General features: G+C 34.5%; 1 protein-coding gene across 2 annotated transcripts; it reads left to right on the top strand.

The window, feature by feature from the left end:
- The first annotated feature begins 4,268 nt into the window (after positions 1-4,268).
- On the top strand, positions 4,269-8,078 carry LOC113288479 (lysosomal Pro-X carboxypeptidase-like). 2 transcript variants are annotated; one of them, XM_026537527.1, is made up of 10 exons: positions 4,269-4,751; positions 4,863-5,049; positions 5,179-5,312; positions 5,408-5,520; positions 5,630-5,753; positions 5,983-6,132; positions 6,252-6,407; positions 6,591-6,670; positions 6,784-6,833; positions 7,545-8,078. In XM_026537527.1, the coding sequence occupies exons 1-10, from the start codon at positions 4,359-4,361 to the stop codon at positions 7,682-7,684; spliced, it is 1,527 nt and encodes a 508-aa protein (XP_026393312.1). In that variant the 5' UTR covers positions 4,269-4,358; the 3' UTR covers positions 7,685-8,078. The 2 variants fall into 2 exon arrangements, with proteins under 2 accessions (XP_026393312.1, XP_026393313.1); XM_026537528.1 differs by lacking the exon at positions 7,545-8,078 and adding an exon at positions 6,943-7,132 and having other exon boundaries at positions 6,784-6,883.
- Positions 8,079-16,563: the final 8,485 nt, after the last annotated feature.

A 16,563-nucleotide genomic window follows, 5' to 3' on the forward strand; every position in this document is an offset into this window, starting at 1 on the left:
TTCGGCAACAATTATAGGACTTAGGGTCTATATAAGTTTAAAGGAAAATCTGATGAAGTGAACATAGTTGATTCTTGTGCTTTTTTTGTGTGTGTCTTTGAATGTTTTGCATGGTAGACTTGGAACAGTAAAATTATAAGTCAATACATAAACTGCCTAGCATAGGCTACGTACCCAAATTTAGTTAGGATCTTGAACACAAAAGTGAAATGAATATGCTATAAAATCTTTTAGCACAAATGTCCAGAGTAATTCTAAGCCCTTAGAATTAATTCAGTTAGGCCTAGTTGACATGAGTTCAACCCAAAACCACTATGATAAAAGATGGTTTATAACTTTCGTGGATGATTGTACGAGGTACTATCTTGTATACTTTCTTAGGGATAAGGATGATGCCTTAGAAGCCTTAAGATGTATAAACTTGAAGTTCAAAACCAATTAGAAGCCTTGAACATAACAATTGTATCCTTAAGAAGATGATAAATGCCATGTTGATTAGTTCAGGATTACCTGCGGCCTTGTGGGGGGAGGCAGTCCTCTTAACTAGTATATATCCTGAATATAGTACTCTTAAGGATCAGATAAAACTCCATATGATTTATGGAAAGGTAGATGACCTTCTTATGAATGCGTCAAAGTGTGGGGGTGTTTGACTAAGATTGTCATTTCTCTTCTTAAAAGAACTAGATAGAAACCAAAAATGTTGATTGTGTCTTCATATAGGGTATGCTGAGTATACTTCTACATATAGATTTTTGGTTGTGTGTTCTGATTTTTCATACTTTGGTGTGATTTTTCTGACTTTGTTGTGAATACTATTACATAATCTAGGGATGCTGGGTTCATTGAACATGTTTATTTTTAAACCTGTACCTCATTAGAGATGTGTTGTTGATCCCCTAGATTTATTGTCAAATAGTCAGAACTTATTTTAAAGGAAGATGAAGTTAAGGTTGAGCCTAAGAGAAGTAAAACAATTAGACTTGAGACTTCTTGTGAAGCCGACTTCATAACATGCTTAGCTTAGTCTAATCCCTGGATTTGTAAAGAAGCCTTGTTATCTACTGAAACCCCATTCTGATAAGAAACTTCATTTAGTGAAATGGAATCAGTCCGTCGGAACCTGACTTGGGAGGTTTCTAGTTTACCTTCAGAGAGTAAGACCATGAGATGTAAATGAGTCTTTAAGAGGAAACATTAGGTATATGGAACTGTGGAAAAATATTAGGCTAAGTTGGCAGTTAAAGGCTATAAACTAAAAGAAGGTGTATATTTCCTTGATTCTTATTCACATGTGACGAGATTTACTTCTGTTGAGATTCTAATTATTATTGCTGTCATAAAAAAAATTAGAGATACATCAGATGGATGTTAAGACAACTTTTCTAAAATCGTGAATTAGATAAATAAATTTACATAGACCAACCCGAGGACTTTGTTGTGAAAGGTTATGATGACAAAGTTTGTAAGTGGAACAAATTTTGTATGGTTTATAAAATAAGCACGTAAACAGTGACATGGAAAATTTGATCATGTGATAATGTGTAGTGGATTTAAGTTAATGAATCTGACAAGTATGTTTACAAGTAACTTGTTAAGGATGCCTGTGTGATTGTATACTTGTATGTTGATGATATGCTTATACTTGATACAAACATAGATGTGATTAATTCCACTAAAAACATGCGATGAATGAGAACGTTGACTTGAAAGACTAAGGCCTGTTGATGTAATCTTAGGGATGAGGGTTAGAAAATAATCTAACATATGTAGTCTTAGTCATTCTCATTATGTTGAATTTGTACTTAAGAGATACAATCAGTGTGATTGTAAGCCTGCTTGTACTCCGTACGATTATTCTTGTAGACTCAAGAAAAAAGGGTCATGGAGTATCTTAACTTGAATACTCAAGAGTTATAGGATGTCCGATGAATTTAATGAACTGTAAGAGTCCAGACATTACCTATATTGTGAGTAAGTTAAGTAGATACAATTGTAGTCCGGAGCAATAGCATTCAGATGCACTGAGTAGAGTATTATGGTACCTAAAATACTCTATTACCTTTTATTTGATTTATGAAAGGTATCTTGCTGTCCTTGAGGGACTTTGTGATGTAAACTGGATAGTTGACTCAGAGGAGTCTAAGTCTACGAGTGAATATGTTTCACTCTAGCATGAGGGTTTGTTTTTGGAAGATTTACAAACAAACATATATTGCTCAATTCATTATGGAATCTGAGAGTATTGAGTTAGATAAAGCACTAGAGGGGGGCGAGTGCCTAAGATTCTTTTTAGAAGACATTCCTCTCTGGCATAGGCCTGTGCCAGCTATATCTATACATTGTGTTAGCCAAGCTATAATAGATAAAGCTGAAAATAGCTAATCTCAATCGGCGTTATTTCCCTTGATTGGATAAAGTCCAAGGAGAATATCGTGCAACCTTTGACGAAAGGTTTATCCCAAGAGATAGTTAGAAATGCATCGAGGGGGAAGGGGCTTAAGGTCATAAATTAAACTTGCCATGAAGGATACTCAACCTTGCTGATTGGAGATCCCAAGATCAAGGTTTCGAATGAGACAACTAATTTGTGGTGGGTAAAGGTAAACACTATCAGAGAATTTTATCCTCTGTCCCTTCCCTATGATGTAGACGTGATAGTGTGACTGCATGTGAAGGATGACTTTTAAGAAGTCTTAATGAATTCTGTAGTTTCAATTTAAGATTGAAGTGGGTTGTAGCAGTAACACTCTTTATGGAAACTCACCTATCTGAATGAGGAAGTGGTCTGCTTCCTATGAGAATATGAGCTTTGATTCTCTAGAGCATTCTGAGAAACAGGATATGTCCAGGGCCAAATTGGACAAAACGGCATGAGCTTGGAAGCAACCTTGGAGATATCACCCGTGGTTGTTATCGCGAATTACATCAAATGCTAGTAGTTCAAGACATAGTTCACTGTCTCTAGCAAGTAATTCCGGTAATATCTCACTAAGCAAAGGTTCAAGACCTCATGGACACCTCTGCCTAAAATGGTATTTCCTGCGCTTTTTATGTGAATTTCGTTTTGATGGTTTTCGTATTACTGGAACTTAGGACCTAAAGGCCACTAAGGGTTCACTAGTTCATGCTTTTTCACTTTGGTGAAAGATACCTATAGTCTCACCATGTGAGAACTAAAGATGAAAGATCTCAATACTATTATGATTTGTGCAATCCATAGTATGACCCTGGGGTCAACACACTTTTGTGTGAGGGAGAGGACGTAGAAATGACTAGTATGATTTCAACACTTGCACGATCAGTCTGTTTGGATCCTGAGATTGGGATGTTGATTTACCAAGATCTATCTGTGTTTTCATGTTTTATTGAGTTTTCATTTATGTGGGGGATTGTTGGAAAACGATTAATAAAAAATAATTTTTCAAAGTTTTAATAAAAATTATAATTTATTGTGTTCTTTTGTGAATGAAACTTATTAGTCCCACATTGTAGAGTTTCCAATTTTTAGTAGTTTTAAGAAACTATATAAACCTTTTAGTCCCACATCGGGGAGTTTTTCTTCTTAAGTTGTATTTGTCAATTATATAAACAAATTCACTACTTTTGTAAAATCTATGGGAAAGGGGTTGTTCTATATTTAGAGGGATCCCTAAGGGAAAAAACATTTTATATTGTTTTCTCAAGTGTTCGAGATTTTCCTTTATGGTTTTTTTCGGAGTTGCCAAGCTCAAGTTGAGCATCTACTACATATGCTAGTAGTAGGGTGTTTTATCCTGGAGATATCCGTTCTGTGAGGGCTATAGCATCACTCTTGAGTGTAGCTGGGCGCTGATGTATTAAGGCAACGTGTTGAACACGTGACTCACTCTGTTTTTCCAAAGTTTTGCCTTGTTATTGTTGCGGAGATATGGGGAGCTCGTCCGTTTCATCAAATCGATCACTTCTATTATAAATGAGCTAAGTATTAATAACTTTTGCTTATTTAATTTTTCCTTATTTTTGATTATTGCACCCAACAACAACTAGCCGAATTCCGTTCATAGGCTGGGAAAACACTAAACAGCCGGTTCCTGTAACTATTTTCACCTCAGGATTACTACTATCATCCGGCTAAATCGACCGTTTTAAGACATTGAGGCGAGTGCAGTGTTTAACAGGATTGACAGAATCGGTTACCCCTTATAGCATGATAGGAGCTGGAACTAGAGTATCCGGTAATTTAAACATAGAACCAATTTACAACTTCAATCCCAAGTACAGTTCAACAACCAAACCGAACCGAAGAAGTGGGTTCCCAAACACAGTCCCTGAATTAAATCCCAGTCAAAATCAGTTCTCAACACTCAAAATCCACTATGCCAAAATCCACCTCCATAAATTCCTCAATTCTACTCTTCATCTTCTTCTTCTTCTATTTCCTCCTTTCATCATTTCAATTAACAGCATCATCAAATTTTCAGAAATCAAACCCTGGTTTCCTCGGAAAATTTGCTCAAAAGATTCAACAAAAACCATACCAATATGAAACCAAATACTACACACAAACACTTGATCATTTCAGTTTCTCAGACCTCCCAACTTTTCAGCAAAGGTATCTTATCAGTACTGATCACTGGTCAGGTCCTAAACGATTAGGTCCAATTTTCTTATACTGTGGAAATGAAGGTGATATTGAATGGTTTGCTTCTAATACTGGTTTTGTTTGGGAAATTGCTCCTCGGTTTGGTGCTATGGTTGTTTTCCCTGAAGTAAGTAAAATTGAAATTTCAGTTTCATTTCATTTATAGATAATATAACAGGCATCTATGTCTAGAATGATGATGAAATGTTATAGAGGTTCGTATTTTGTTTGTTGGCAGCATCGGTACTATGGGAAATCAATGCCGTATGGAAGTAGAGAAAAGGCGTATGAGGATTCTGCATCATTGGCACATCTTACTGCTGAACAAGCATTAGCGGATTTTGCGGTTTTAGTGACTGATTTGAAAACAAATTTGTCTGCTGAGGCATGTCCTGTTGTGTTGTTTGGTGGATCATATGGTGGAAGTAAGAATTACAACTTTACAAATTTTGTGTACATTTTTCTGATATTGAAATGAATGAATCAATTTGGGCCTGTGAAAGTGAAGTTTGCTAGTTATTAAGTTACGGTTTTGTATTTGGTTGTGCAATCAGTGTTAGCAGCGTGGATGAGATTGAAGTATCCACATATTGCTATCGGAGCACTTGCTTCTTCTGCACCAATACTGCAATTTGAAAACATTGTGCCTCCAGAAACATTCTATGATATAGTATCAAATGATTTCAAGGTTTGTATATGTTGTTTATTCTCGTTGATATGTCATACTAGTTGTGTATTTGTGTATAATGTAACATGAATTTGCATTTTCTCATATCTTGACAGCGTGAAAGTGTAAGCTGCTTTGACTATATTAAGAATTCATGGGAGGCGATAGAAGCTGAGGGGAAGAAGGCTGACGGTTTATCACACCTAACCAGAACATTCCACTTGTGCCAGTAAGTTATGGTATCTAATTGTTTTGAAATTTGCATTACTTCTAGTATTATGGGGTTAATTGTTTCCTCTATTTTCGAAATACTTAATGTCGAAGTTCAATGGATCCAGGAAATTGAATAGCACTGATGACCTGTCAAACTGGTTGAGCTCGGCCTATAGTTATTTGGCAATGGTGGATTACCCTTATCCTTCAGAATTTCTTATGCCTTTGCCTGCCAATCCCATCAAAGAGGTCAGTTGAGTCACGTGGTGTAGCTCTTTTCGCTTTTTTAATAATGTGAGGTGTAAGGTAGTATCTGACTTAATTTTCCTTTTATTAATTGTCAATGACTTCAAAATTGTCAATATGATCCTTGATTGATAGCTTAATAGTTGTACATCATGTGTGTGTCACTTGTATGGACAACATCTATTTGTTAGCTGAATAAGCATGAGGAGTGTTCTCCTATTTTTGTTTCCAGGTATGCAAGAAAATTGATGATCATCCTCAGGAAGCTGGTGTTCTAGAGCGTATATTTTCAGGAGTTAGCATCTATTACAACTATACTGGAACTGTTGATTGCTTTGACCTTGGAGATGATCCACATGGAATGAGTGGTTGGGACTGGCAGGTCAATTATTTTTTAGAGTTCCTGTGTTCCATCTGTTCTTGGGTGCAAACATCTCATTGTTGTCTTTCATAAAGTAATATTGACTCGTTCTTTTCTTTTTTCTATTTCTAATTTTGAAGGCTTGCACTGAAATGGTTATGCCTATGTCCAGTAGCAAACACAACAGCATGTTTCCGGCATATGATTATAACTACTCTTCTTTCCAAGATCAATGCTTTAAGGATTATGCTGTCAAGCCAAGAAATCGATGGATTACCACTGAATTTGGTGGTCATGTAAGAACCCCAACCTGGGAGAATGTTCCTTTCTTTCTCAATCAATCAATTCAGCTACAATTTTTAGTAACTGAAAAGAATTTGGGAATCATTCCTGTTATCTCTCTGATTGCCTTATATTAGCAGCATATGTAACCCTTGAACCTTAGAGTCTAATTAACAGATTGTTCTTTATATGTGAAGGATTTGAAGACGACTTTAAAAACATTTGGAAGTAACATTATCTTCTCAAATGGGCTTTTGGATCCTTGGAGTGGCGGAAGGTGAGCTCTTCCACCCATTTGACGCATAAGCTGTGCTTGCTATCCTGTGGATGTTCGCAGGGTTAGTCGTCCGACTATTTTGATGACTTCTATTGTGTATTTGTTTCTTGCAGTGTGCTGCAGAATGTGTCGGAAACAGTAATTGCTCTAGTTACAAAGCTAGGTACTCTCTACAAATATTGTCTCTTCGACCATTTCTTTCTAGTGACCTAAGTTTTGGTGAGGCTGATTTGCATATGAGTAGATCCTCCATAAAAATCAGTCCTTTATAGGTCTCAATCCCCTGTCTGCAACAGAAATAAGTGCATGTCGATACTTGTGACCAAAGATGGTAATGGTGTAGGATGCAATACATGTTCTCTTTAGGTGTAGCTGCATGGTTGATTGGATAGTTATTGTTCATCCCACATGTAAATTTAACCTCTTTCCAGATATAAATAGTCATTTAGATTTTGATTTTTAGTTCTGATCACAAATGATCTCTTTCTTACATTCTAGTCATATTGTATAGATGCTAAAAGTAATGCCTTGGGTTGAAGTAGTGCTCAGTATACAAGAACAGCATTTAAGGATGATCGTTTCCGCTTCCCGTGAATTATTGACCTGATCTGTCCTATCATTATATATGTTGAGTCATTGGTATCTTGTAGTTATGAGTTGATCACTGAATATTTGCAGTTCTTTATCCTTTACGAAAAGTTGATTAATTTTTATTTCATGATATACAAAACTTACAATGCCGAGATATATTATGTTTCGAAAACCCTGGAGAAAATTTGAGTGCCCCTTACTGTATATATGCTGTTAATTCCCTACCTTCTTGGTTTCTTTTCATTAGTTAGCAACAAAGACAGTTCACTTTTGTTTTGTTCAGGTGCACATCACATAGATCTACGTGCTGCGACAAATGAAGATCCTGATTGGTTATTAGAACAAAGGACATCTGAAATCAATGTGATTAAAGAATGGATAAACAACTACTACCAAGAAAAGGTGACCCTGCTAAGCATGTAGAATCAGAATGGTAATCTTACAGGGATGGGCACTTCATTGGTGATGGTAGTACCCGCCTGGGACCCTGATCACCTGCCAGCATGAAAAGAGCCTATAAGATACACAGTAGAATCTTAGTCGGACAGGTTTTTAAGGAATAATTGGTATTTATGATCAAAGCCGTCTTATAGACCAGGTCAGCTAGGCTATTGCCTAGAGCCTCACATGGTTGGGCCCAAAACTTTAATTTTTCTTACTATCTTGACAATCTTTTTTTTTTTAAAGCATTAAAATGTTGTTTGTTATCCGTGTACTACCGCCTACTGCTTTCCAATTCCATCTAGCTATCCACTATTGCACACTTTAATGTAAGAACATCAGAATTCAATTTATTAAGCAGTTTTCTTGAAACTAACCTAGATGTCTTCTTTCCGACTAAACTATCCAATCCCTCGTCTTTCTTTATATTATATTGATTTAAACTAAAAAGAGATTATGTGTGGACACGTTAGAACCCGTGGAATCATCAATTACATATAATCTTAAAAAGGAAGGTCAACGTATTTCCAAAAATTATTTTCAAAAAATCTCTGCCGACTTACGACTGTCGCCGGGTTTCCTAGTGCATCATCCGTCTGGTTGGCCTCTCTATAAATGTGGTGGACTGCATGATATAGAATGGACCGCAGCAGGTCTCTATTTTTGTTGATCATATTTCGTGGGTACGATAGTGTCTCGACCGGATTGTGGGGTGAAATAAACGAGGTTTTGTGAGTTAGACTCTAACCAAACTTTGTTTTCATTGTCTGTTTGTTGTTTTTATGACTACCATAAACATGGCCCATGCTTCTTAGAGGTTGTGTCATTGCGACGATCGTGGTAGTTCAGGAATTTTTGCAGAAAAATCCTCGTATAAGTTTGATGTTATAATTAATGGGAAAATCCTGGAGAAACATTATAAGACAAGATCGGATGCATGGGCCATGTATAAGACTATCCATGGGCGATGTTATGGTTATCAATTGAACCCACTAGTATTAGTATGTTAAGCTTGTTGTTGATATTAGATGACCAAAACTATATTTTGATTTATAATATACTAAAGTTAGTCTCGGCCCAAATTAAAGCATGATAGTTGAGTATCAGAATTCACTGAATATCCTTGAAGATTGAAAACGGAAGAACACCAATGAAATACAATGTCGTATGACTTTAATATATGATGAATCACAAAGAAGAAGGCATCAACTCAAGTATTGGATGTTCATAGGTCTTATCACTTTTGAGGTTGTGAACAATTTTTATTGTTCAAAAAACTTTGTATGTGAAACATAAGTATTGGATGTTCCTTCAGGGATACTGGAGGAACTGAGTAACTAGGGGTAGTTTACTTGGTCTCAACTATATGAAGTTTCGGTAGTTAACTTGTATAACGGCTTAATTCTGAGAGAATTCAAAACTGGACTAGGTCATTGAGTTTCTCTACCTTGCAGTTTTCCTCGTTAACAAAATCTTGTGTATCGTGTGATTTACTCTACTTACCCGTTATATTTCTTTGTCTTTATAATTAAATTAAATACACTTGTACGTCAATAAATCACCGGGGACGATCCCATAAATTGGTTCGGTTCCGAACTGACGCTATATATATATACCTTCATCATTTCACTTTTGTTGAGAGAATGTATGGGGAAAGTGATACCTTCCATCTTCCATTTGTAGAGATGACGATTACCCCTGATAATGTTTTGCAAATTCTGAATCTCTCTGACCATGATAAAGCTTTCAAGGTAGGATACACCAAGCAGTTAATCTGGACCAGGATTTATGATTACCCAAATAAGTGTGTTGTTGGGATTACTCGACATATGATATTAAATTCGAGAGGAGAATTGGTTAGATAAATCAGACATTTCAACTTGGTCGAGTTGAGGAAGCTATGAACTCATGAGTTAGAATTTCCGGAGTTCAGACCGTATATAGAATTCAGTGTTTCAGACGAAGATTCGGATGAAGATTGAGACTTATGTACCTTTGATTAGATTTTGTCGGTAGATTATACCCCTGAGAATCTCTTTATATATTAAATGCGCCGATAAGAATCGGTGCCGACTTTTTTCCTATGTACCGTTAATTCTTGTGAGATACACAATTGGTTTATTCGTGGAAAGCTTTCTAGACATCAACCGAATAGTATTTTCTTTAATCGTCTGTGAGCCCCATCCGCCACACCTGTCGCCTCATTTTAAATGTTGATATTTTAGGTTCATGGATACACAAGATTATCCTTATTCATCCCTACCATTGTGTTTTGCAATAGTTCACTGCTTAGGATTAGTTCTTACTTCATTCATCCTCAAACTTCGTCAATTTTTATTCAAAACTTTCCTCGGTTCATCGACCAAACAAGCACATCCCATGTTTTGTTCGAAAGGAGACCATTTTACGCCCTCTCGAACGTATTTTTGATCAATTAAGTTTTTCTCTTCCTCTCGTTCTTCTACGGTTAGTTTACTAAGACGTTCAACCTCTTCCTTCGACCTCTTAGCAAAAAAATTTGGTTTTTGAATTTGGATATTGATGTCTGCAATTGGTTTTGATATTGCACTTTATGTGTCACGTACATAAGAAACTTTTGGATTTTGGGAAAACAATCTTTATGTCATTCATTAAGTTCGATTGTTATCCGTTACTATAACTCCCAGAGTTTGCTCGCCATGATAAATCGACTTCAATATTTCCAACATCTAAATATAACTCACAAGGTTCTTGTGATCCATGAAAATCCTATGCCACTGTAACTATATTTTTTTCCAATGTGTGAAAAGAAATGTTCAACAATGGCATGTCGTACTTATTTGTATTATAAGTACAATCTATCAACAAAATTTGATGGAAGCATTGAGTCAATTGGATCATCTTTATATGTGCCAAGAAAATACAAATCACTTTACCATACATTTCATCGCTTCTCAACTTGCAGTTGTATTGCTCGCCTAACCAATCCGATTGTTGTATGACGAATTTACCTTCTTATTCCGTCCTTTTGGTCGTATCTAGGGTCGAGTTAATTGTAAACAACGAAGACAAGTTGTTGGGGTCGTCCGCCTTAATCTTAGTGAGGATTGCACTTGATTTACTTAACCTCATAGACTTGACTGTCTCTATTTCACGTGGTTTCAACTTGGCAACTATTACGTGCTCAACAAGACCTTTCAGATCCCCATAGCTTTGACGACCATTAACAACTCTAAACATTTTATATATTTTATAGTCGTACATATGGAATATAATCTTAAATGCGCATTCATACTTCTTTCAGTTACCCTTGAGTTCCTCTCCATCAACTTCACGTACTTACGAGCCTTTGCCGAGCGATGCTCATGCTTCCATTTCTTGCAAAAACTTTGAAAATGCGGATGCTTTACTTGATTTTTCTGAATCACTACACGCATTTTCTTTTTTTCCTTGTTGATAAACCATTTCTTTACCTCCACTCTAAATACTCATATAATTATTTATTTTTACAGTAATCTAGCAAATAACATAGATTGTAAAAGAAGACAAGAGTTTGTGGCTAGCATGCCAAATCGCTAGCATAGAGGGGGGAAGTATCAGGCTTCTCATATAAAACGGGATCAACCGATGCAACAATCTACATACAATAGCAACACGTTATCCTAACATAATTGGTAACACGGGATTTTCGTTACCCTCTGATTGAACAACAGTCGGTTGATAATTAATCGGTAGAAAACTAAAGTCCAAATATGACGGATTTAAAATTAGTGAGGTTTCTGGATCCGAAAATGATTATAATCGTAGACGACTATGATTCTTTTTTGCCGATTATACGACTTCAAAAACTTCAAAGTTGGAATTTATTTTCATTTGGGATTACTTCCATAATTGGTAGATATATAACTTGATAAATCTAACAATTATGAAAGTAAAAAAAAATTGATATTTTTAAAGCTTGAGAATTTTTACATTTGGGGTACTTCCATAATTGGTAGATATATAAATTAACAAAGCTACCGATAATAAAGGTAGAAAAATTCGAAAATTTCAAAGTTTGGATTTTTTTTTTGATACTTGGGGCAATATTCATAATCGGTAGATATTTAACTTGAAGAATCTACCTATTAAAGTACAAAAACATCGAAATGAGAAAATAATAATAATTTGGCGTTTACTATATAATTTGTAGTACACGAATTTGACGAAATTACCGACTATGATTTTAGAACATAAATGTATAATTGGTAAATATCATACTACATTGTCTACCGATTCTGGGATGACAGTGGCATTAAATGCATATAAAATCCCCCCCCCCCCCTATTGATCACATACAAAGTGGATATTTGAGTTTCTTAACAACAGACATGTTTGTTCGATGCATTATTATCTTCACTTGGGTGTGACTTCATTTTCTTTCACAAAATCATCATTTAGGGATTATCCACAAAAATTTGGATGATCCAACAAATACCCCAAATCGTCATCACGATAGCACTATCTTTTTCATGAGATGAAGATTCTCTTGTTTCTTCATACTCATCCATTTTATTACCAAAATCAACAAGACCTAGTTTCGCTTCAACAGTTTCCCAACTTCTTCCTATTTTCCAACACACTCTTTATTTGTAAAATCTAAAACTCTAATGATTTTCTATCATACTAATTATAATTAATCGACATTAATACTAGTTAATCAACAATATTTTAGTCATCATGAGACATCGATGGATAAGGAGTTTTGCATATTACTTCTCAGTGATCCTATTTTGTTTCATTATGTATCCCCAAAGTATTTTGGAGCATCCTCCAAAATACACGCAAAAAAAAATAATGGATTACATATTTAAAAAGGAAAACATCCAGAGAAGCCGCAGGTAATGACCACCCTTGAACATATTTGGTAAATTCTATTTCTTCTTTCTTATTCTCTCTCCAAAAATAGCTTTCGAAAACCTCTTTTTTTTTTTTTTTTATCTTATGTGAGAATGTTGTTTTTATTCGAATTCGTCCTGTAAACACAAGATTTAACTAATAAACATTTACCGCAGTTCCTCTCTTGCACAAAACTAATTCTCCACCTCCATTAAATATTGTCTATTCCGTCTCCTCCCTTCATCACTTTTCTTTTTTTTTGTAAAATAAAATAAAGAAAAAATGAGCTTTTGTAGAGTTAAGTGGTATTATTTTGGAGAAGAGTTAGCACTATATTTTTTTTAATTAGTTAGTAAAGTTAGTTCTTGTGTATCTCTGTTGGTTCAAATTCCATCCATTAAATGTTTTACACTTTGTGTTTAAACATACTGTAAACATACTTACTTTCTTGTGTATCTCTATTAGTTTTTGTGTACCTTTACTGTAAACATACTTACTTTCTTCTTCTGAGATTTGCAGGTAATTTTTACTCAAGAGATAGATTTTCAGAGAAGAGTGGAGTCAAGGATGGATCTGACATAGGCTAACAGACGCTATAACCCGTCCTTGTTTTTCGCTTAATATATTTTTGTTATTGATTTTTTATTTTATTTTATTTTTAGGTCTAGCCTACGATTAACTAATATAAATTTTTGTCTTTGTAAAATTTAACCCACATTATTATAAGAGAATTAGAATCAAAATGTTGTTTAAATTAAAAAATTGTATTCCTTTTGACACATTTATTTTCCATCTTTCTTCCATAAATAAACTTATCATTTTTTCTACAATTTTTTTTTGGTCTTTTTAATACATGTCTATTAATCTAGTATTCTACTCCCTCCGTCCCCAATATACAGGCGGAAAAGTGAATTTCTCTTAGAATAAGAAATTTTATTGATTTCCTACATTTCCATCATCTTTCCTGTTTTATCCTTTTGTACAATTTCCAACATTAGAAACAAAACTTAATTATAGTTGTAACTACCTATGATAAATAAGGGTAATATATGAAAAAACCCATCTTGGAATTGAAAGTCCGCCTATCTAATGGGACTACAGTTTTTTACAATTCCGCCTATATATAGTGGACGGAGGGAGTATAAGTGAATCACTATTCACATATATCAAATGCTTCGTATGTTGTGTTCACCAAAGAGTACCTTTTACGAATCGTGTATTGAGTCTTATTTTCTGATGCTAATTTGATTGAATCTCTTGCTCAAAATATTGTTCCTTGGTCTTCAGTCCTGAGTACTGTGTGGAAGAGAATGCATTGGATGGATGCCCAGGAATTTAGAAGGAATGACGCTTTCATAGAACATTTCCTATTTTGGTAAAATGCATTTTCCGCTCTTTCTTTTGAAATATTTTCTCCACACAGTATCTTCAAAATGTATTTGCAATTTAAAATCTTCTACAAAAGGAAGAAACATGTAATGTTTAATCTTTACACATCTTCAAAGTAGCTCACACTTTGTCTACATTGTACCCTTAAAATTAATTCAACTCAATTAGCTTCCCATGAAATCTGTTTTCATTTTCAGTTTTTTTTCCCTTCTATTATGGAGCTATATATTTTAAGATTTTCATATGAAGCTATTTTGCTTTTTTCTTCTTCTCGATTTTGCAGAAACGCTACATCGAGTTCCCCAACCATCATTAACTACTGTTATCTCGAAGGAGACTTACAGGTGTTGTTATTTGGTTTCTTTAATTTTCTAAGTTCTTCTTTGTTCATATATTTCTTATTTATTTAAAATTTTAAGTTGGTAACTACTTTATTCAAGTAGTATGACCCTTATTGATTTATCTATTTAGGTGCTTTTTCGTGTTGGTTTGCTTGATCACAACATGTTGATTTATATAATAAATTGAGAATTTGATATTTAAAAGCCAATCATAAATGCATTTGGTTATGTTCCTCCATGTTTAGTTTTGATCTGAAAAGTTGTTGTTGTCATTTATTTTCTTTTAAAACATTCAGATATGATATGTCATAAAATAACCCATTTAAGATAGTAAATGCTTTATTCAAGTAGCAAGGCCTTAAAGATATTATTATGTTTAAGTGTTTTTTGTGTTAGTTTTCTTGATACAAGAGTCAAGATGCTGATTTATAACTGAGTTTAATTTGATGTATGGAAATTTGAGCATTTTATTTTAGAGGACCACTCAGAAATATGTTTTAGTTATGTCCATCATGAGTAGAAACTTTTTACGAAAAAACAACTTTCTAAGTTTTGTTTGAAGATGCTTTAATTTGGTATTGATGTTAAGATGGTTTGTGTTTCCATTTACAAATGTTTATCTTGCCGCTTTTTTTTTTTTTTTTAAAAAATTTGATTTCAAGTTAAACTTCCAGATGCAGAGTCAATAAGAAATTGCATAAATTTCAGCATATCGGGATAACAGTCAGGAAATGAAACAAATATTTTCAAATCAAAGCGGTCGTTAACCCTTCGGTCATCATATAAAAGCTTCGCAAGTACCTATCTACCACATCCAGCACCACTAGCAGTTGGAATAACCCCATTATCCCCATTCACCAACAATAGTGGCTCTAACAATAATTTTATTACTACACTTTCATCCTTTAGCCGGTTCATGATACAAGAATATTAAAATCTAAGTAGTTTCCGTATATCTTTGTGTGGAATCAAAGGTTAATCATTAATCATAACACGTAATCTATCAATAAAAGATGTGATACTAAATTCATAAAATGATTGATTTCCTTATTTTTAAAAATCATTAAAAAAAGTAGAGATTGTAATATCATCGGTTGCATTGTTTAGTTCACCAAGAAACATCCTTAAAGTTCCCATTCAGTTACGCATAACTGCGGTATAATTATAACACTCGTTAATATGTTAAAAATGTAAATGACGAATAAACTTCTTCTTTTTAGATGTCTCTGAATCTAAAATATCAAGAATAGCAAGAAAGCTATGCTTCAAGCTCCTAAGATTATCCATTGAGGCTATCATGATAAACGAGGGTGGAATAGAACCATCCAATGTATCCAATATTTCGTGAAAAACTACAGTGATGAGCAGAACTTCGTCCTCCAAACCCATATCCACTGGACGGTCCATTTCTTTAGTTGATAGCAGGAGAAAGAATGAAATAAATTGAACCCCAAAACCTAACAGTTAAATAAAGAAAATGGAAGTTTTTGTTAGTCTAAGACACAAACCATAACAAGAGAAGAAAAAGCCCCAAAAATGAGTAATGTTGAAGGAAAATAAAAACTTAAATTCGACATCAAATGAGTTGGTAAAATTTAACGACCTAATAATGATTTGTTACCTCAAAGAAAGAAATCTTTTTCGGTTGCAATGAAAAATCTTTTTAGTTAGGGTTTTCAAAGATAGTTAAGATATCTTTACGGCTCTGATGCGTGTCGTGGGTGCAAAAAATTAGTGATATTATTTCCACTCACATACTAAGTAATATGATGAAAGTCAAGTTCGTTCCCACGAAGAGCAGAGAGTTTTTTTCGTTTAAAATGTCTCAAGTGGGGAGTTTTGTTTTATATTTGTAAACAAAGTAAATGATAAAGCAGTTAAGTTGAGTTGTAAGCAATGAAGGGTGATATGATCGAGGAATCTTTCTTCATCACTAAACATTAATCAAAATATTATATTTATCTATTCACCATTAATCACATATTATCGCCAACCGTAGGATAAAAATAAACTATGTTATCCCCTACATAGGCTAAATTCCTAATGTCATTGGATATGAAAGCGCCCGACTACCGGTTTTTATCCGTTTGAGCCACCAAGAATAATCTCACAAGGTGTAACTTAGTTGAATGTTTTAAGTTTTCCTAATGAAGTTGATCCTAGCATCAAACCCATAAGCTCGGCCGGTCTACTCACTAGTGTTATCTTTATACGTGATTGCTCCAAAGAATCCTTCTGCAAGGTCTCACATTTTTTACTTGTTAAGAGTTTGCT

The sequence above is a fragment of the Papaver somniferum genome, chromosome 6, assembly GCF_003573695.1.
Source record: "Papaver somniferum cultivar HN1 chromosome 6, ASM357369v1, whole genome shotgun sequence".
Lineage (NCBI taxonomy): Eukaryota > Viridiplantae > Streptophyta > Magnoliopsida > Ranunculales > Papaveraceae > Papaver > Papaver somniferum.

Excerpts from the sequence above, each read along its gene's own strand:
- LOC113288479 (XM_026537527.1), top strand. The coding sequence starts at position 4,359 with ATGCCAAAATCCACCTCCATAAATTCCTCAATTCTACTCTTCATCTTC. Across the intron at positions 4,752-4,862 it reads CTATGGTTGTTTTCCCTGAA|CATCGGTACTATGGGAAATC; the intron begins GTAAGTAAAATT and ends GTTTGTTGGCAG. Across the intron at positions 5,754-5,982 it reads CTGCCAATCCCATCAAAGAG|GTATGCAAGAAAATTGATGA; the intron begins GTCAGTTGAGTC and ends TTTTGTTTCCAG.